Genomic DNA, 21,469 nt, shown 5'->3' on the forward strand with positions numbered 1-21,469 from the left:
ATGTCCCCTGCTTGCAGACACTGTCTGTCCACGGCAGCTTTTTGAATGGGATTTGGAGTAAAACAAAAGTGTTTGATTGGAAACCTGGCTTTTGGGTCTAGAAGTGGAGCACTGACCTCCTGCTTGGGTTTTGATTTGAGTTTAAAAGCCACTCTAGGGTAGGATGATGTGTTTGGGGATGGCCTGCTGTCTCTGCTAGAATTAGGAAATGGAAAATCCTGCAGCACTGTCTCCCAACCTACCCAGTTTAAGTCAGATATGGGGGACCAGGGAGGCAAAGCACAGGCAGCACTGACCCTGAGTTTGTGCTGTTTCATAGTGGACCACAAACTGGCAACTCGGTTACTTGAAGGGAGACTTGGTTTTGTGGCTGTGGCTAAATGACAACTGCATAAACAAAGCAGAAGTGCTGCTGAATGATTTGATGTTGACGTGGGCTTCCTGAAATCTTCCCCTTCAGTGACTCAGGCCCTTGGTCCCTCATGTACTCAGACACATCCACACACAAAGGATGTTCAGGCAGTCTCCTTCTGCCACATTGGCTTGCTTTTTAATTTTTTTTTAATTAGTTGTTAATCCCATTGAGCCAAATGCTATAGATTTTACCGAAGGGGAAAATTGCTTGTTGCTATCCAAATAACACAGCCTAGAACAGTCTTGGAGGCAGAAGGTGCATTTACCTGCTACCACCCCAAAACCCAGACACCATAACCTGGACAAGGCACCTCCCTTTGCCCTGCAGCACAGTTGTTCAGATTTATTCATTGTGGAACAAAATATACATCAGCTCAGAGAACCCTCCACAGCATAACCCATCCCTGGGACTGCAGAGCAGGACAGCACAGGGCAGCAGAGCTCACAAGCGGTGTTGAACTGGCCACAAGTCATAGAAGCGATAGGACTGAGGAGGAACAAACTACTTTAGGATCTACATTCACTGCTTACTTTTCACAGGGCTTATCAGAGAAAGCTGTTTCACCCTCTGAAGTATCACGCGAGGTAATTATGACAGTGGTGTTTGTGGTTTATGCTTGTTGCAAGCACCCAGTCCAGAAAGAAACAAGGTTATATTGAAGCTCTAATTTAGAGTGTAAGTCCCCTGGTGATCATGGCTCTCTGTGCAGCTCTGAGTGCCAGGATCCTCCTCCAGAAACACCATGACCAGAAGGTACTGGAAGGCTGGTGCGAGTTAACCGGTAATAGCGGCAGGAGCCACAGAGTCTGTGAAACAAAATCAATGGAGCAGGATCTAAAAGCTGTACTAAATAACTCCTCAATAATCATAAATCTTGTTACCAACAGCTCTCATGCTGCTTTACAGTGGAAATGATGCCCTTGCTTTGCAGAGGAGGAAATTAAAGCATCGAGGAACGGAGCGTCGTTCCTAGAAATGCAACAGAGAAACAAGGGTCTGGATTTCTGTTTCGGTGTGTTATCCACAGGGCTGCATTGCCTCCCTACTGTGACCGAGTGAAGTGGCATAGGAATAGCCTGCTGGCAATTTTCAGCTCTCTGCCTTTAGGGAAGCATTTCCCTCTGGGGCCTGCGGAGCAGCTCTGAGCCACGGAGATCGTCCAGGAGGATACTGAGAGGCAGGGGAGGAGCAGGCTTGAAGCCGGTCTGCCTCTTCAGCCAGGAGCTGCCTAACGGAGTATTTTTTCTCTCCTCTCAACTGGTCTCAGCACATGCAGAAGAGGCAGAGCAGTCTGTGTGTGGTTTAAAAATCTATTTTGCAGCAGCTGATGGGAACAGTGGAGCTCGGGAGAAAATGAAGCCTGTTGGAATATGCAGCAGTCTGAGTCCACCCCTGCTCACTTGTCACAGTGTTTATCTCTATAAGAAAGGCAGCTTTTGTCTTAACTTGTTTGGAAAGCACTTCAGACAAGAATTAAAGAATATCTTCCCCTGGGTTTTTTCCCCAGAGCTCTGGGCAAGACCCTGGGAGAGCTATCCCCTCCCCTGATGGAAAATATATGCCTAATCTAATTGTGGGGTTACAAGCAGCAGTGGATGGGGCAGGGCTAAATTTCTCAGAATGGCTCCTGATGCAGAGAGAAATTCAAGTGTCTTTAACCCTCATCCTACCTTTTTTTTTTTTTTTTAATTAATACTAAAGTCTGTAAATTGATTAAACCAGTATTTACCTGAAGTGAGGTAATAAGGATGAATTAACTTTTCAGTGAATTCTCTGTGGTGTTATTAGACAAGAAATCCTTCACCAAGTGACTTTAGGGGTTGTATTAGGGACAAAGAAGAATCAACCCAGCTGTGCCTATGCTGGGGTTTTAATGAGGGTGAGAGTGAGATTTTGCTGCAAAAGACTGAGGCTTTGGTCTCTGCCTCGGCTGCAGATCACCAGAGGGCAGCAGACATTGGAAGAAAACATAGCTGCAAAAACCCTGCAGCAGTGGCCAGAAAACTGGGAGAAAAATCTTCCTCTTCCATATTTCCAAGAGCAGCCTGCGGGTGGTCGTTGGGGACAGAGGTGAGTGCGAATTCCCCCGGAGGCCCTGCACCACTGCTGCACTTGCAGGAATGCAAAGAGTTCTGTCTCTGGCCTGTGCCCTGCACCAGGACCTCAGCTGCCTGGCAGAAGGAAAATGTAGCAGATAAATATTATCAAGGAAGGCGAAAAGCAGCTCAGATTGACATCTGTGCCCCAAGTCCTGCTCTGGGCTAGGAAGAAAATAGAGCATGCAAAATGCTGGGTGCCTCTTGCTCAGCCAAGGCAAAAGCCTCGTGGAGAGATCTTTCCCCTGATAGTGGCTTTTATTCATGGCATGTGGACAAACCACCCCTTTCCCCCCTGTGCCATCGCCACCACCACGCCCCAGCCCCAAGGAGCAGACCTCAAACACAGGCAATTTCCTCAAAGTAATTCAGCTTTATGGATGGGGGAACTGCTTGTTGTTCCTTCCTGGATAAGGATCCAGTTTTTTGTGATGTATTGCAATTATTAATATTAAATAATTATTTAACTTGATGTTATTAGAAGCTCCAGTGGAAGGAAGGCACCAACATTTACCTTCCTTTGGAGTGAACCCCTCACTGAAGCAAAGCTGCCTGCCGAGGACTTGCAGGTAGATATTTGGCAAATATTTGAAGGATTAAATAGCCTAAAATACTCCCCAGGCTGCTGACTGCTTTGGCACTGTGTTTTGCCTGTTTGGATGTGACTTTCAATTCTGCCTTTCACTTGTGCTGTAATCCTTTCTCCTTCTTCTGTGCATTCAGGAGGCCTTTGCATGCTCCTGATTAGGAGGAAGGGAGGTGAAAGGAGGGAATGGGCAGCCCTCCAAAGCATGAAGGAGAGGCAGGTGATGAGATGCAGTACTAAAGCTTGACCTGCATAGTTGTTTGGGGGTTTTTTTTAGTACCTCTTTAACACAAGATTCCCAAGCAGACTTTGGATCGGGAACGCCATACTAGGTCTGGACTCAGGACTCTCTACCACAGTTTCTTGCTGCAGCCAGATTTCAGACTGAAAAATATTAGTGGCTGAAGATAAACTAAAGTCAGACTAAAGTGTTGTGGAGTCTCTCAGCTGTGTTTTACATTATATCAAGGCACAGAGTGTGAGATAAATTAACTAGGAGGTCTGTGGAATTGAATGGTGTTTATGACATCTCAGAAAACTCTTCTGAAAGCTCAGATAGGATTTTAAATCTAAGAGTCTAACAAGGATTTTTACCCTGCTCCAGGCACATGTGTAATGGCACCCCAAGGCTCCCCGGTCAGCAGCAGGATCAAAGCAAAAAGAGCTCCTCAGTAGAGATTTACTCCAAAATCTTCTACTGAGAGTTCTGTCATGGTTTGGAGTGATCCAGCCTCTCCCAGGCTCCTGAGACTGCTGCAAGCCTTCCCTGTAAACAGGTAGTAGTTAGCATTCACCCTTGCAACTGAGGTGTTTGGTGGTGGTGGGTCAGACCTGTCATGAGCAATTGTTTGTCTTCCCTGATGGGATAAGCATGCAAATAGAGTCAAGGAAACAGTACCATCCAAAGCCCACAGATTTGCTGTTATTTATTTTAGTGAGAACTACTGATGGTAAGTCTCAGAAGTCTGTTAGAACAGAGGTATTAAGAATGAAGTTCCTTTTTCTGTTTTCCTTTTTTTGGGGGGGTGGGGTTGCTTGTGTTTTGGGTTTTTTTAAATTTATGACCCAATCTTGATCCTGACAGAAGATGGTCATTTTTAAAGTTTCGATTACATACTCCATGAAAATTTTATTTAAAAGGACCGTATTTCAGCATTTTTCAGCTCCTGCTATGACTGCTGAAGGGTCACATTGAAATTGGTTTCTGTAAGCACAGCAATATGCATCTCTGAAATTCATTTTCACTGAATATTTTTATATTCAGATAAAGCTTCCTCCCACACTGAAAGCATACTGCACAAGCCTGGCCTCAGCAAACTCATTTACAGAAGATGCAAATCAGTGTTTCCAATGCGGATGGTGCCTGTCAGTACACAGAGGTTTGACTGTCAGAAGGTGGATATTCCTTGTTTATCGAGAAATTAAAATCTGTTCACCCAGGAGAGCTTTAAAGCTTTCAGAGTCACACAGTGACAAGGAGAAAGCCATGAATGTTCAGACTGGGAGGGGATACCCCCAGCTGTTGGCAATTTACAGGCAGCTCAAGCCAGACAGGACCTGCACCTTTGCCAATATGATCCCCTTGGCTGGGGCAGGGTAAATTATGTGGGAAGAACAGGGCCGAGCATCTCCAGCAAGCTGAGAGGGGAATGCTGCCAGGAGGAACCAGCCATGGTGAAAGGTGGCTAAAAGGCAAAAGGGGATGAAAGTCATGATGAAATGATTCTTTAGCTATTTCTTTTCAGTACTGGTTATATTTGATTTCTTTTTTTTCCTCCATAGAAGATGCCAGCTCACTCTGGCCCATCTGATAACAATTGCTGACAAGCATTCAGAATTAATAGGCAGTTTGAAGCTACTTCTGGCTCATGTGAAGGTTTCTGTTGGTCCTGTGTAATGGTTGCACAGCTCAACAGCAATTCCCTGTGATGTGCCAGGCTTCTTCTGGCAGGTACGAGCTGTATTGCACAAAACTAACAGATTCCTGTTTATAGACTGTTTTCTGTGTTTCTACAGCTCTCCTGCCTTTGGGGGTTCCTAGGCTCTGTTTCTCCTGTAAGTAGCATGTCACAGGCTGATGTAGCAGCTCCAGAGGATTTGATTTCCCTGCAATCCCTGTGCCACAGGAGAAGAGTTGTTGGGTTGTACAGGTACTGCAGGTAGTAGGAGAGGATTTACAGTAAATTCACGAATACAAGCCGCACGGAGTATAAGCCGCATATCCGGTGTGTTGGCAACATTGATGTCTTTGTCAATAAATAAGCCGCACCCGGAATATTAGCCGCACTTTAGTTCGCCGCGAACTTTCACAAAGTCGTCATTTAGTAACACAATCGCGGGATCGCCGGGGCTTACTGGCTTACTGCCGACCTCAGAAACATTGTTTCCAAGTGAAAAAAGACATACCCTTTATTTACAAGCCGAAAAAGACAGGAACAATAGTGTGGTCATTTTGCGAGCATTCCCAATGGATCCGCGTTGCCTTTAAACAGCCGCTCAGCCACGCGGGCAGGCAGCTGAGCTCCGAGCGGAGCCACATCTCCGTGCTGGCACAGAAGCGGCCGCTGTAGCCCTCGCGGCCCCGCGGGGCGAGCGGCCACTGTAACCCTCGCAGCCCCGTGGGGTGAGCGGCCGCTGTAACCCTCTCCCTGCGGGCTGAGCGGCTCCCCCAACCCTCTCCCTGCAAGCCAAGCGCCCGCTTCATCCCTCTCCCTGCGGGGCGAGAGGCTCCCCCAGCCCTCTCCCTGTGAGCCCAGCCAGCCCCGCAGCCGCACAAGACTGAAAACACTTTAAAAAGTACAGAGAAATATCACACACTTTTATCGAACTGCCGAGGTAACTCGCCGAGGTAACTCACCCCGATAACAACCCCCGCCCCTCAGTAACGCCACCATCCACAGGCAGGCAATAAACTGTTCTCTGATTGGTTCATCGTCAGAACAACGGGAAACCATGGATTTCAAACTGTTTCGGCTCGGGACTGGACTGGTATGATACTAGGTAAGGGCAGATATCACATTTTTGTTCATAAATTAGCCGCACCCAAATATTAGCCGCACTTCCGGGTTTCCACCAAAATTTTTGTCTAATTACTGCGGCTTGTATTCGTGAAATTACTGTATTCACCCTTTCCTTCTGTAAGATCACACTCAGCAAATACAGTAATTTCACCAATACAAGCCGCACGGACTATAAGCCACATCTCTGGGTGTTGGCAAACATTTCGTTCTTTGTCCATAAATAAGCCGCACCTGAGTATAAGCCACTCTGTCGTTCGCAGCAAGGACCCGCGTGCAACAAAGTTGCCAAATAGTAACAGAACCACGGCAGGGGGCGTTTACTGACTCAGCTAAGGCTGTGCAGGCTCGGCCCGCTCGGGGCTGCTGACGGGCCAGGTGGCCCAGCCCGGTGCTGCCGCTCGGCGGGGCTGCTCGGGGCCGGTCACCGCTACCACTGGGCTCGGTCACCCTGGCCCGGTGCTGCCCCACGGTGGCAGGCAGGTACGGAGCTCCCCCCCTCCCGCAGCGGCGAGCGGGGACGGAGTTTCCCCGCTCCTGCGGCGGCAGGTGGGAATGGAGCTTCCGCACTCCCGCGGCGGCGAGTGGGAATGGAGCCTGCCTGCTCCTGCCGTGGCGGGCAGGGACAGGAGCCCCCCGCTTACCCCATGGGCTGTGGGGATGGCAGAACGGAGCCCCTGCCATCCCCCCAGGCCGCGGGGATGGCAACACGGGGCCCCCCCATCTCTCCCCGGGCTGCGGGAGAGGAGGGAAGGAGGGAGCTCTCCCGCCTCTCTCCCCGCCCCCCATGCTGCCTGCAGGGAGCCAGGCTCCACCCATGGCGCAACAGAGTAACAATTTGTAACAATCGCGAAATGCCAGCTTTTACTGGCAAGTTGCTCGACTCGGCACCTTGGTTTCCACTTCTGGGGGTGGAAATGTCAGAAAATTATTCACATATTAGCTACTCCTGAGTATTAGCCACATTTCCAGTGTGGGAAAAAAATTTTAGTCAAAATGGTGGGACTTGTATTCGTGAAATTACTATAATCTGCTACTTATTTTATTTCCCCCCTCCGCCTTTTTCTGGGAGGTCTCCATGGCTTGTAATGCCAACACACCATGATTTAACCTTGCCCCAGTCAAGTCCATTTTGGGGGCAGGAACTGAAACCCTTATTCAGGGATGAGGAAATTCCTCCTTCCTCCAGCCCATTAAAATCAATACAATTCCTCTTACTGAAAGTCTTCCCTGATTTGATATTATAAATTAGGTGCTCCTTGGAGCTATGGCAGAGATTTGTTACAGTTGTAATGCTAAATTTAATTTCCTATGATTCAGTCTCAAACAATTTATAAAGGGTTATTCAGGAGCCATTCAAAAGTCCTAAGCTGTAAATGTATTTATTAGCACCACTATACTTACAGCAGCCCAAGAATTCAACTTTGTGGAATTTTTATCTGCTTTGCATTAGCATATGAGCACAGATTACTGGGACAGAACAATATTTGTGTTTCAAGTTGCCTTTCAGAAAAACCCAACTGAATAGTAAATGAGTGTAAAATATATTTCAGCCATAAATACATACTTAGTAAAATATAGATAAATTGGGGAAAATACATGTACTGGATGTAAGATGCCTGTAAGATTAATCTGAGGACAGAGGTGAGAGGAATTTTCATCATTATATGTTATTTTGTGCCTTTTACTGAATCTGTTGTGGTATCAAAGTGATGATTTGATGTCCTCTTTGCTCAGCACATCTTCCTCCTTGAACAGTCATAGCAGAGGCAAGCTGGGGAAACTCCAGAGAGGCTTAGGGAAGTCTTGAAAACAAGGAACTGCACAAAGGGACTCATTGTGCGTGTTTGCATTTTGGGTAGGTATGTGAGGGCTGCCTGGGTAGGGGCATGGATGAAATAGGAAATTAGGTGTGCATGGATCCAGCAGGACATGAAGCACTCTGAGGTAGCAAGAGCAGCCAGCCCGAGGTATTTGTGTTAGTTTGAAACAATCCTTGAAGATTTCACAAGTGTTTGAACTTAAAAGGCAAATCACCAAGTGTGACTAAGGTTAGATGACAGTATGACTGTGAACCAGCACTATCATACAACTCCTGCAGCCTTAGGTTGTGTACATGTGCAGAGTTCATCTTTTATTTTTTTTGGTTGCTTCTCTCTGTCTGCTTAACTTTTCTGCACTGGCTTGCCCCTTTGATTTATTTTTTGCTTGTGTTACCCATCTCTAGAGTCTGAGTCACAGTAGTAATCTGTTTGAACTCCTACCTGCAAATTTCCTTATTCTCCATACAGTTTCTGACACACAACTGATTCAGCTTCCCAGAAGGATCTGTCACTTGGGAGAGCAGAACTTTCTATTACCAAGGTCTCTCTCTCTCCGACTATCCCTTGGCCCCCTTTAAAACCGTCCACCAAATGATCACTCAGCTTTTCCATAATCAGTCCATTAGCACAGTCCCTCTCTCACAGCTTACTTCCAGCTCTTTGTTCAATACCCTTATTTCTGCTGACCGCATTTAAGCTCTGGAGCTTCATCCTTTGACTCTCCCTGTGACACCTGCTCCCAGATCCCTAAAACCTTCCTATGCTGCTGTCATTGCTTCATGCAAGAGACTCTCCCACTCCACTTCTGATGTACAAGGGGGAGTCTAAATACATCTTCACTGCCACCCTTGAGGACAGTCTTGAAAGATTCTTCCTGACTCCAGCCAAGCCCCTCTGTTTGCTCTGACTTCTGCCTCTGGCCCACTGGGATGTGAATGAGTTTACCAGTCATGCAAAAATGTTTTCTGAGCACTGGGTTTTCTGATTGACTGGTAGATACCAAAATGCTAATTAAGTCAGCTCTTCTCCCTTTCTTTTTGTGGAACAGCATGTGAAGACTGGGAGAGTCTACAGCCCATTCTGGCTGGGATGAGAAGGCACAAGGGTGATGCCCATAGGGATTTCCTAGGGGAACAGAACATGGTCCACCCTCAGTATTTGCTCTGCTGAACAACTTTTTCAGGTTCTACTCACCATGGGTACATGATCCAAACTGATGCAGGAGATGGCCCTGCTACTGGCCAGGTTTGATTTTCCCCTTGCATCTAGGTTCTCTTCCACTTGCTCCTAGCACCCCTGATGAATGCAGCCAGCAGAAAATGGTCTGTCTGTACCTTAACGCAGCAGGAGTTCCTCAGTAGTTCTTGCAGAGAGGAGGCCTGAGGAACTGGTTCTAACAGCAGAGAACTTTCTCAGCTAATCTCCACGTCAGAACTCTGCCAGAAACACCAGCCTTTTACTGCAGCTGATGTATAATGCACTGGTTATGGCTGCCCAGCCCAGAGAGGGGCAGGAGGGGCCTGGCCCAGCCATCCTCAGAGAACTGCAGCAGGCACTGGGGAGCCATGAGATCCTGTCTGCTCTCTGCCAGCAGAGGAGCTGCCCTGGCAGTGCCAGTTCCACTTGTCAAGAAGAACTCACTCCACACACTGGAATAGATCCTGAAACACTAATTTTAAAGAAATTAGGATTTTAGTTAAAAGTTAAAAGAAACTAGGCTTGAGATAGTTACCTGAAATTTAAATAATTGATTACCTGTCAATTTATGTTTGCTTAGCTGTGCTTGCAATGGGAAAGGATGAAACTAGTAGCTAGGTCCAAAGAACACAAACAATTGCAACCAGAAAGTCATTCTTCGCAAAACTGGAGTTGCCCCAAAAGCCATTTGTATTGTCATTAATAGAAAAGGTCAGGGTGAGGAAGACTCGTCTTACTTCCTCCTTCTAAGACCCCTCCCCACAAAAACGACCACAGACTTAATTCAAGAAGCCAACCACACATGCTTAATAGCTATTCAAGCTAATTACCATAGGAAGCAGGGGATGGGAGAGGCTGGTATTATGAATACGTATTTGTTGGAACCTTTTGTCAATAAATAGACTCTGTGACCACCTGTAATTTTGCAGTGCATATTAGGGGGCTACCCCACGCTGCTGCCCAGTGCTGAATAAACATACCCTTTTGTTGTGGGTTGGCGAGGTTTAGAAATTTTTCCCATTATTATGTTAAGCTAGCCGGGATGGCTCTCCTATTAGCCGTTAAGAGCTGGAGATAAAGGACTGCTGAAGCAATGATGGCCCATTAGGGAAAGGTGGAGTCCTGCTTTTGTGTTCCGCAAGTAAGAGGACACTGGGGGTAGGAGAACTACACAGCTCGCCGGCCGAACTGGAGGAGAGAGGTTCCGTTTCTCCTGTTGGGATCAGGCTTCTTGGATTTGGACTGCTAAAGCTTTCTGCTTCCTCTGAACAACTGGGAACTGGGACGCCCACGGTGAGCAGAGTTTCCTTCCTCTCACCCTTTTCTTCCACCTGGGGTGGTGAGGCCACCTGGCCCCCTCCCCTGCCCCTGCAGCAGCCGCGACTAAGAAGCCGCCCGCCCTGGTCCATCGGAGAGCCATCGGTGACTGAAAAAAGGGATTGGGACTGAATTCCGTTCTGTTCTGTCACTGTTTTTTTTCTTTCGTATAGCTGATGCTGTTTTTGTTTGTCCTATAAATATTTCAGTAAAGAACTGTTATTCCCAACCTATACCTTTTTTGTGCCTGCGAGTTCCTGAATTCCCTCTTCCTGGTAATACTGTCCCTTTAAACCGGGACAGATCTTGGCGCCCGAACGTGTGGCACGAGGTTAAGGAATAACAGTTCTTCGGTTGCCTGAGACGGTTTTTTTTTTTGTGTGTGCTAGCAACATGTGGTCCAGTTTAATCTGGTTTGGGCTGCACGTGTTCATACATGTATATCTCCCATTTGCAAACCCTTACATAAGCATGGGCCCTGTAACTAAGGCTACTGTGACTGTTATCGAACTTGCTTTATGGGTTGATAAGGTGAGGAATTCATGGATTTTTAACTTCCTTTGGACGGCGGGTACATGGATTCAGGGATACCACACACTAAATGCATGTTTTTGGGATTACTTTAATAATGGCACCTACTGTGAGGGAATAACACCAGGGGAAATTTTCTCCCAACCCCTCACCCAAATTTTTGGGTCTACCCCACCAGTTTTTGAAGGGTTCAGATTTCCTCTGAATGCTAATGATATCGTACAGTGGCTGGTGTTACTGATAGGCTTGTCCTATTTAACATTAAGAGATAACGGGGGATTGAGCTGGATAACAACTCTGATACCTACTCCAGGAAATAGGGGTGCTGCCACAGAGCCTGACCCTGCCCCAGAGACTAGGGATGCGGCCACAGAGACTGACCCTGCCCCAGAACTAGGGATGCTGCCACAGAGCCTGACCCTGCCCCAGAGACTAGGGATGCTGCCACAGAACCTGACCCTGCCCCAGAGACTAGGGATGCTGCCACAGAACCTGACCCTGCCCCAAAGACTAGGGATGCTGCCCCAGAGCCTGACCCTGCCCCACAGCCCATCTCAGAAAGAAACCAACCGGAGTGGGTGGGGCTTCTAGTGAAGCAGATGAGTGAGATGGGCCAGATGATGAAGGAGTACCTCTCCCCAGCTGGTGACAAGCCCTGCCATAAAGGGGGAGAATCCAGTGATGCTGTAGTGGAACCCATAGGTGTTACATCTGCCCAGGGTCCAGCTGAATTGCAAGGGCACTCACAGCCAGCAGCAGTCGCCCCTGTAGAAACTAGGAAGTCTAAAATGAAAGCAAGGCACCTAGACAAAGAGGACCAGAGAGGAGGGCCCTCACAACCAGCAGGGGAGCCAGAGGTTGAAATCATCACTGAGTCCCTGTCTTATGAAAATCTCCGCAATCTGCGGAAAGATATTGCACGACGGGGCCGGGAGGCTTTGACAACTTGGTTACTTCGGGTCTGGGACCTTATGGGTACAGGTGTGCACTTGGATGGTACAGAGGCAAGGAATTTGGGATCCTTGTCCCAGGACTCAGGTGTGGACCAAATATTCGTAAGGGAGCCAGGCCCACTTCCCCTCTGGGAGCGGCTTTTAATGAGTGTAAGAGAGAGGTTTGTCAACAAGAAAGAATGCAGGAGTACCATAATAGAATGCATTGGAAAACCGTTGAGGAAGGGATTCAACAGCTGAGAGAGGTGGCGGTACTGGAGGTACTCTTTGGGAGGGATGGACAGCATGACAATGACCCTGACAAGGTCAGGTGCACAGGTCACATGCTGTGGAACCTGGCAAACCGAGGGCCATCTCAATACACCACCTTCATCGCAATGATTAATGCTGATGAGCACCGAGAAACAGTGAGCTCTGTTGCTAACAAGCTTAGGGATTTTCACAGTATGATGAATGGCGTAGTGCAGGCCCAGGTTTCTTCCGTGGTCCAAGAGATGAGGGGGATGAGGGAGGAGATCAGGGAGGTGAGGGGGATGAGAGGTGACATAAGTGAGATGAGGGAGGAGATCAGGAAGATCAAGGCAGCACCAGTGCGAGCCTCATACCCCAAGGTCACAGCCCCACGCCCCCCAGCTAGTGGAAGAGGGTACCCCCCACGAGCTGACCTATGGTTTTTCCTGCGTGACCATGGGGAAGATATGGGAAAATGGGATGGGAAACCCACTTCTGTCTTGGCAGCACGGGTGCGTCAACTCAGGGAGGGAAATGCTAACCGAGGGAGCTACACTAAAGTGAAGGTAGCCTCAACCTCCCATGACCAAGGTGCTGGGCATTACAGAAGGGAGGATGATCTGTCAGACCCACTTGAAGGAACCTCCACTATGTATGTTCAGGAAAGGAGTAATAGCCAGGGCTAGAGGGGCCCTGCCTCTAGCCAGGGAGAGGCACGGGATAACAGAGTCTATTGGATGGTGTGGGTCCGATGGCCTGGCACATCAGAACCACAAGAATACAGGGTATTAGTTGATACTGGTTCACAATGCACTCTAATACCATCAGAACATGTGGGGGAAGAGCGTGTTTCCATTGTTGGGGTGACGGGGGGATCACAGGAATTGTCTTTGCTGGAAGCTGAGGTGAGCCTGACAGGAGAGGGGTGGCAGAAACATCCGATTGTAACTGGCCCAGAGGCACCGCCCATTCTAGGCATAGACTTTCTCAGGAGTGGCTACTACAAAGACCCAAAGGGATACAGATGGGCTTTTGGAATAGCTGCTGTAGTGGCAGAGGGCATTAAGCAGTTGAACACCTTGCCTGGACTGTCAGAAAACCCATCTGCAGTGGGACTTCTGAAGGTGGAAGAGCAGCGAGTGCCAATTGCCACCTCAACAGTGCACCGCCGGCAGTACCGGACGAATCGAGATGCTGTGATCCCCATCCACAAGATGATCCGTGAGCTGGAGAGCCAAGGGGTAGTCAGCAAAACCCACTCACCCTTCAACAGCCCCATCTGGCCCGTGCGCAAGTCTGATGGAGAATGGAGATTGACTGTGGACTATCGTGCGTTGAACGAAGTGACTCCACCGCTGAGCGCTGCCGTGCCGGACATGCTGGAACTCCAGTACGAGCTGGAGTCCAAGGCAGCAAGGTGGTATGCCACCATTGACATTGCCAACGCATTTTTCTCCATTCCCCTGGCAGCAGAGTGCAGGCCTCAGTTTGCCTTTACATGGAGGGGCGTGCAGTACACCTGGAATCGTCTGCCCCAGGGGTGGAAACACAGCCCCACCATCTGTCATGGACTGATCCAGGCTGCACTGGAACAGGGTGAGGCTCCAGAACACCTGCAATACATAGATGACATCATTGTGTGGGGGAACACGGCAGTGGAGGTATTTGAGAAAGGAGAAAAGATCATCCAGATTCTGCTGAGAGCCGGCTTTGCCATTAAAAAGAGCAAAGTCAAAGGACCTGCCCGAGAGATCCAGTTCCTGGGAGTAAAGTGGCAAGATGGACGGCGCCAGATCCCCACTGAGGTCATCAATAAGATCACCGCAATGTCTCCACCAACCAGCAAGAAGGAAACACAAGCTTTCCTAGGTGCCATAGGCTTTTGGAGAATGCACATTCCTGAGTACAGCCAGATTGTGAGCCCTCTCTACCTGGTCACCCGTAAGAAGAACGATTTCCACTGGGGTGCTGAGCAACAGCAAGCCTTTGCCCAGATCAAGCAGGAGATCGCTCATGCAGTGGCCCTTGGCCCAGTCAGGACGGGACCAGAGGTAAAGAATGTGCTTTATTCTGCAGCCGGGAACCATGGCTTGTCCTGGAGCCTTTGGCAGAAGGTGCCTGGGGAGACTCGAGGCCGACCTCTGGGATTCTGGAGCCGGAGCTACAGAGGGTCTGAAGCCAACTACACTCCCACAGAGAAGGAGATCTTGGCTGCCTATGAAGGAGTCCAAGCTGCCTCAGAGGTGATTGGGATGGAAGCACAACTCCTCCTGGCACCCCGACTACCAGTGCTGGGGTGGATGTTCAAAGGAAAGGTTCCCTCTACCCACCACGCCACCGACGCCACATGGAGCAAGTGGATTGCCCTCATCACGCAACGCGCCCGCATCGGAAACCCAAATCGCCCTGGGATTTTGGAGATAATTACGAACTGGCCAGAAGGTGAAAATTTTGGTCTCGCCGATGATGAGGAGCAAGAACAAGTGAGCCGCGCTGAGGAAGCCCCACCGTATAACCAACTGCCAGCAGATGAAACACGCTACGCTCTTTTCACCGACGGCTCCTGCCGCGTCGTGGGAATGAACCGGAAGTGGAAAGCAGCCGTATGGAGCCCCACACGACAGGTTGCACAAGCTACTGAAGGAGAAGGTGGATCAAGTCAATTTGCTGAACTCAAAGCTGTTCAGCTGGCCCTGGACATTGCTGAAAGAGAGAAGTGGCCAAAGCTCTACCTTTATACTGACTCGTGGATGGTAGCCAATGCTCTGTGGGGTTGGCTGGAAAGGTGGAAAAAGGCAAACTGGCAACGTAGGGGAAAACCAATCTGGGCTGCCGACGAGTGGAAAGACATTGCCACCCGGGTAGAGAAGCTACCTGTGAAAGTTCGTCACGTGGATGCCCATGTCCCCAAGAGTCGGGCTAATGAGGAACACCAACACAACGAGCAGGTTGATCAGGCCTCAAAGATAGAGGTGTCACAAATAGACCTGGATTGGCAACACAAGGGAGAATTGTTCCTGGCTCGATGGGCCCATGACGCCTCAGGTCATCAGGGCAGAGATGCCACGTATAAGTGGGCACGAGATCGAGGGGTGGATCTAACCATGGACAGTATCTCTCAAGTTATCCATGACTGTGATACGTGCGCTGCCATCAAACAGGCCAAGCGAGTGAAGCCCCTCTGGTATGGTGGGCGTTGGTCCAAATATAAGTACGGGGAGGCCTGGCAGATTGACTACATCACACTGCCTCAGACCCGCCAAGGCAAGCGCTACGTGCTGACCATGGTGGAAGCCACCACCGGATGGTTGGAGACCTACCCTGTGCCTCATGCCACTGCTCGGAACACCATCCTGGGCCTTGAGAAACAGGTCCTTTGGAGACATGGCACCCCTGAGAGAATTGAGTCAGACAACGGGACTCATTTCAAGAACAGCCTCATAAACAGCTGGGCTAGGGAACACGGCATTGAGTGGGTGTACCATATTCCCTACCATGCACCTGCAGCTGGGAAGGTTGAACGGTGCAATGGCCTGCTTAAAACCACCTTGAAGGCACTGGGTGGGGGGACTTTCAAGAACTGGGAAAGTAATCTACCAAAGGCCACATGGTTAGTGAATACCCGAGGTTCCACTAACCGAGCAGGCCCTGCCCAATCTGAGCTCTTGGGAACACCAGATGGGGATAAGGTTCCAGTGGTACACATGAGAGGTATGCTAGGGAAAACTGTTTGGGTGAACTCTGCCTCCAGCAAAGACAATCCTGTCCGTGGGGTGGTTTTTGCTCAAGGACCAGGTTGTACCTGGTGGGTGATGCAAAAGGATGGAGAAACCCGATGCATACCCCAAGGAGACCTTGTTCTAGGGTGAACTACCTATGATACTGTGTCTGTAACTGCATGTATGTATGTAATTTAAAGGTTCTAATTTAATGTAGTATGTTAGCATGGAAAAAATTTGGGGTGGATAATGTTGTGGGTTGGCGAGGTTTAGAAATTTTTCCCATTATTATGTTAAGCTAGCCGGGATGGCTCTCCTATTAGCCGTTAAGAGCTGGAGATAAAGGACTGCTGAAGCAATGATGGCCCATTAGGGAAAGGTGGAGTTCTGCTTTTTGTGTTCCGCAAGTAAGAGGACACTGGGGGTAGGAGAACTACACAGCTCGCCGGCCGAACTGGAGGAGAGAGGTTCCGTTTCTCCTGTTGGGATCAGGCTTCTTGGATTTGGACTGCTAAAGCTTTCTGCTTCCTCTGAACAACTGGGAACTGGGACGCCCACGGTGAGCAGAGTTTCCTTCCTCTCACCCTTTTCTTCCACCTGGGGTGGTGAGGCCACCTGGCCCCCTCCCCTGCCCCTGCAGCAGCCGCGACTAAGAAGCCGCCCGCCCTGGTCCATCGGAGAGCCATCGGTGACTGAAAAAAGGGATTGGGACTGAATTCCGTTCTGTTCTGTCACTGTTTTTTTTCTTTCGTATAGCTGATGCTGTTTTTGTTTGTCCTATAAATATTTCAGTAAAGAACTGTTATTCCCAACCTATACCTTTTTTTGTGCCTGCGAGTTCCTGAATTCCCTCTTCCTGGTAATACTGTCCCTTTAAACCGGGACACCTTTCTAACTTTAAATATTTAGAGAGTCTTTTGTCCATCACAGTTGAGTATCGGTATTAGACCAATACTCATATTTTGGTAAATCAGATCCCCCAGAGAGGTTAAGGAATGTTCCTCCCTTGAGATGTTCAAGAACCACCTGGACACAGTCCTGTGCCATGTGCACTGGGATCACCCTGCTTGAGCAGGAAGGTGGGACAAGATGATCCATGGTGGTGCCTTCCAACCTGGCCCATTCTGTGATTCTGTAAGAAGGTGGGTTGCCTTGTCACGAAAAGAACCTGCAGGAACTGGTGCTGCCCCCTCTGCACTCCCCACCATCTCCTTTCCTGTACATCCAAGCAGCCCCAGAGCCCTAGTGCCCACAGGGAACCCCAAAGGACATTTGACTTCCCTTTGCCAGCCCATTAATCCCCGCCTGCTCAAGCACCCACTTCTTTTCTTGGCATGTACACAGGATGAGACTCCTCCTGCCATCCCCCCGGCATTGCAAGGGGCACCAGCCCTGCCAGCACTCTATGCCTGAGTTCCTAGTGCCAGGGTACAGCAATGTCATCACTGCCACGGCTCTGTCTGGCAGGCGCCACCACAGTAGGCAGGAGTGGAGGCAGCTTTTCCTGCCTCCTCTCTTTGTATCCCAGCAGAGGAGCTGCCCTGGCAGTCCCAGTTTTTGCAGCATCATCCCCAACAGTGTCCATGTCTCCCACACACAGGAGGTCCAAGACAGGCTCCTTCCCTCCAAAATCTATTAAAGCAGGAGTACGGGTTGAAGTGGCTACCGCAGCACAGCAATGGGGTCTCGTTCCCGTGGGAGGCAGCCAGGTGTTGCTGTTTCACCCCGTGCAGGATGGGCAGGGCATTGCCACCTCATGAGGCTGTCTGTGTCCCAGGTCTTCTGCATCCTCTTGGGAGCTGGTGTGTACTTCTTCTGTTCTAGGCAGGGGCTGGGGGTTCCGGTGCTCTGTTACAGCGCAGGCAGGCGCGCTGGTCTGGCAGCAAGTCCTGCAGGAGCCGGTGCACAGCCCGGGGGTCGCCAGGGTCTGCTGGGGCCTCGCCAGGGTTGTGGCACAGGCCTCCTCACCAGGGGATGGGCACTGATCGGGGGCAGAACTGTGTGGGCCCGAGCAGCCTGGGGCTGTCCACACCTCTGACTGGGCTGTGGCAATCCCTGGCTCCTGGCAGAGGAACACAGGGGTCGCCAGGGCCTCCTGTGTGCTTCCTGGAGCGGTGGCAACCTATCCAGGGGACAGCTATCAAGTGGGGACAGAGTTGCCTTGGGCTGAGCTTCCTGGGTGTGAGCTTCCTGAGGCTGAGCATTCTCGGGCTGCCCAACCAGGTGAAGGAGCCATGGCAGCTCCTGGCTCCCAGCAGAACTGCCCCGAGATTGGCAGAGGGGACTCCTGGTCACTCCCTGGGGCAGCGACAAAGGCCCTCTGTCCAGAGGACAGCTGGTGATCGGTGGTGAAGCTGTCTGGGGCTGAGCTTCCTCGGGCTGCCTGACCACCAGGTGAAGGAGCCATGGCAGATCCTGATCTCTAGCAGAGTAGCTTGGGAGTCGTGAGTGGCTTCTGGGGGCTCCCTGGGTTGGTGGTCCAGGCACTCTGTCTATGGGACAGCTACTGGTCGGGGGCTGAGCTTCCTCGGACTGCCCAACCAGGTGAAGAAGCCATGGCAGCTCCTGGCTCCCAGCAGAGCAGTCCAGGGCCTGTGGCAGTGCTGGAGGGTCAGGCGTCAGCGGGCAGCAGCTGCTCTGCAGCCCCCGAGAAGGCAGCTTTTCCCGTGCTGCTCTGGACCAGGGGACCTTGGTGGCTCTGTCCCCTGAGGGTGCAGGGAGTTGGAGAGCATTGGGTAGAGTGGTGGGGAGCTTGTTCTGGGATCCATACTTTGCCGGCGAGGCCTTCTTCAGGGAACAGCCTGTGACCAGCAGCTTCAGCCCCACACTCAGACATGAGGCCACGGTTGCCTGCAGGGAGACACTACAGGCAGTGGGGGCTCAGGGTGCCTGGGGTGTGGCTGTCCCCAGGCCCCAGCCTACCTCCCTGTAGAGGAGCTCAAAGGCACCGATGGAACACCTCGGGTCGTCCTTGCGGTCAAGCACGAGGCGCAGTGTGTCCCGCTGGACGTTGGCGCAGAGCTGGCGCGTCACCGCCGAGGAAGGGCTCATGGTGGGGCAGGAGTTGACCTCCAGCAGCCAGGGCCGGAAATCTTCCCCGATGAGAAAGTCAGCCCCGAAGAGCTCAAAACTGCCCTTGCGGGAGCCCACCTGGTCCCGAGCACAGCGCAGGGCGTTCAGGATCGCCGCCTTCATGCCAGGCACCATCACCTGCTGCCAAGCATCTGCCTGCCCCATCTGTGCCAGGTGTGCCTGAAACTGCTTGTTGGACCAGATCTTGTCGGGGGGCACACGGGGGTCTTGCTGTAATGTTTTATACCGCTTCTGGATGGAGACGTTGCAGAGGTGCCTGGCGCTGGGACAGGGAGAGCGGGACTGGGTCAGGGGGTGCCGAGGGGCTGGGCAGCGCGAACCGGGGGTGAGGAGGGGACACTCACGGCTCCAGATGACACAGGGAGAAGGGCTGGGAGCAGAAGCGCAGGTAGCATTCTCGGTAGAACCAGACAGTCAGTGGCTTCCAGTCAGTCACCACAAACCACTGACGGATGTCGAACTTGGTGTTGAAGATCGTCAGCGGCCTCTCCACGTACTTCTGCACCACCCACTCACACACCCTCAATGAGTGGCTCGTGCAGCTCTGCGTCAGCTCCAACACCTCCTCCAGCCGCGTCGCGCAGACGATGCCTGGGCAACACAATGATGGTGGGATCCTTTCTCTATGGGGATGTGTGTGCCCCATGTTTCCCTCAGCCTTACCCCTGCCACGGGATTTGGCACTGGGCTTGAGGATCCAGATGTTGAGGTTGCCCTCTATGCCAAGCTGCGGCAGCTGCTCCTCCAGGCGCTGCAGCAGGTCCTGGCACTGCTCCCGCTGCCCCCTGCTCAGCATCAGCCTGGTTCCCTCACTGTGGGGGGACACGGCAGGCTCAGCACCAGCCCTGCCACTGTTCCCCCCCTGCCCCCGCCTCGCTCAGCACTCACTGTGCCACACGGTAGTATTCCTGCAGGAAGCGGTCCCAGTCAATGCATGACCGGCAGGGTGACGGGGTGTTCCTGTCGATGTCCTGGTGCCCCAGGACACCCAGATGCTGCTCACAGACCTCCAGGGCCTCCTCCAGCAGCTGGGGATACAGGGGGGAGTACGGTCCTGCTGTGGACAGCGTGGGGTGAGTGACATGATTCCTACACCAGCCTTGGGGCCAAAGCACTGAGCTTCCCTGTGGGACAGGTGCCTTTGAAGCTAGGGTAGGGGAGGGAGTAAGGGATCCCAAGCAACCGACAAGAGCAGAGAATCAGCCTCCAAGCTCAGCCCTCAGACACACCCCTAACCCTGAACTCCCTGTGTCACCCCCCACCTCCATCCTGCTCAGCCAGCTCCATGCACTCACCTGGCACCTTGTCAGATTTTGGGGGTTGCTCTGTCCCCACTGACCTGTCCCCGACCTTCTGCAGGGCCAGTTTGAGCAGGCTGCGAGCCGCTGTCAGGCGGAAATCCTCTGCAAGAGAGAAGCATCATCCCTAGGCAGTCCTGCATGGGAAGACTGGAGCACAAGGGGTGACAGGAGGGCAAGAGCCTCAGGCTCACCAATGAAGGCTTCCTGCTCGTCCTCTATTCCCAGCCGGTAGCACCGGGGGAAAAAGGTGTTGAAGTCGACTTGCTCGAACCAGGGCAAGTTTTGCAGGCTTTGGCACAGCCCCTCCTGTTTAGAGAAGCTTGTCATTCCCTTCTGGACACCCCCATCCCTTGTGCCCCCCTCCCTGAGGCCTCTGTGCTCCCACCTTGGTGCAAAGCGCATAGAGCTGGGGATAGCGGTTCACCACATCAATCCTCGTCAGCAGCTGCTGGTCAATGTTGCTAAGGCGAATGGTCCAGAGGAAGTTTGGCACCTGGTCCCGCACCAGGTAGGACTGCAGGAGGGAGTGGACTGGGGTGAGCCAGGGAGCCCCCACCCTGCCTCTGAGGGTCCCAGGGGAAGGACGTGGGGAGCTGTGACATAGTCCAACCCTAGCCCTGTTAGCTGACCATGAGCTCATGGATGTCATCAGAGTCCTCATTGCACTGCTCTCTGTCTTCCTTCATGTCTTCATCTTCCCTTTCCCCCTTGTTCTCCCTATTGTGCAGCCATGGGTGATGCAGGGGCTCCCTCTGCTCATCACCGCCACTACCTGCTCTCTTCTCCAGCTGCTGTTTCTTTTGGTCACCAGGCTGCTGCTTGAGCTGTTTGCAATTGCAGGGCAGCTTCCTCTCCACCCAGCCCCGGGCACGCAGCAGCCGGCGGATGACGGGGTAAGGGCCCTGCACTGCGAAGATCTTCTTTTCCTGCAGGGAGAGCAGCGAGCTCAGCCTTCCCCAGCGCAGTCATCTGGTTTTGCTCTCCTGAGCCACAGGTGCACAAATGCAAGCATGTGGCATCTCGGAGCAGTGTGAAATCAAATCCCTCACCTTAATGGCCTTCTCCACATGCAGCTTGGCCTTTCTGAACCGCTCGGACTCAGTCGTGTGGTAGCGGCCATTGTGGTAGTCGATGTTGACGGCTGCCACCTGCCCTGTGAGGACAGCTCCACCTGAGCCCATTGTCCCCAT

The 21,469-nt window shown here is 51.5% G+C and overlaps 1 protein-coding gene across 1 annotated transcript in view; it reads right to left on the reverse strand.

Annotated features, from left to right (window-relative positions):
- The window catches only part of LOC116994729 (tubulin monoglycylase TTLL3-like), a 67,572-nt gene extending 46,103 nt beyond the window's left edge, over positions 1 to 21,469 (reverse strand). Inside the window, exons 1-10 of the mRNA XM_033056633.1 lie at positions 21,369 to 21,469; positions 20,909 to 21,230; positions 20,665 to 20,793; positions 20,471 to 20,585; positions 20,274 to 20,381; positions 19,867 to 20,035; positions 19,642 to 19,790; positions 19,323 to 19,569; positions 18,808 to 19,240; positions 18,008 to 18,735 (exon numbers count right to left, since the gene is read on the reverse strand). Coding sequence (XP_032912524.1) covers positions 18,008 to 18,735; positions 18,808 to 19,240; positions 19,323 to 19,569; positions 19,642 to 19,790; positions 19,867 to 20,035; positions 20,274 to 20,381; positions 20,471 to 20,585; positions 20,665 to 20,793; positions 20,909 to 21,230; positions 21,369 to 21,469 — 2,501 coding nt within the window. The remainder of the gene's footprint in view (positions 1 to 18,007; positions 18,736 to 18,807; positions 19,241 to 19,322; positions 19,570 to 19,641; positions 19,791 to 19,866; positions 20,036 to 20,273; positions 20,382 to 20,470; positions 20,586 to 20,664; positions 20,794 to 20,908; positions 21,231 to 21,368) is intronic.

Source organism: Catharus ustulatus, chromosome 3, assembly GCF_009819885.2.
Source record: "Catharus ustulatus isolate bCatUst1 chromosome 3, bCatUst1.pri.v2, whole genome shotgun sequence".
NCBI lineage: Eukaryota > Metazoa > Chordata > Aves > Passeriformes > Turdidae > Catharus > Catharus ustulatus.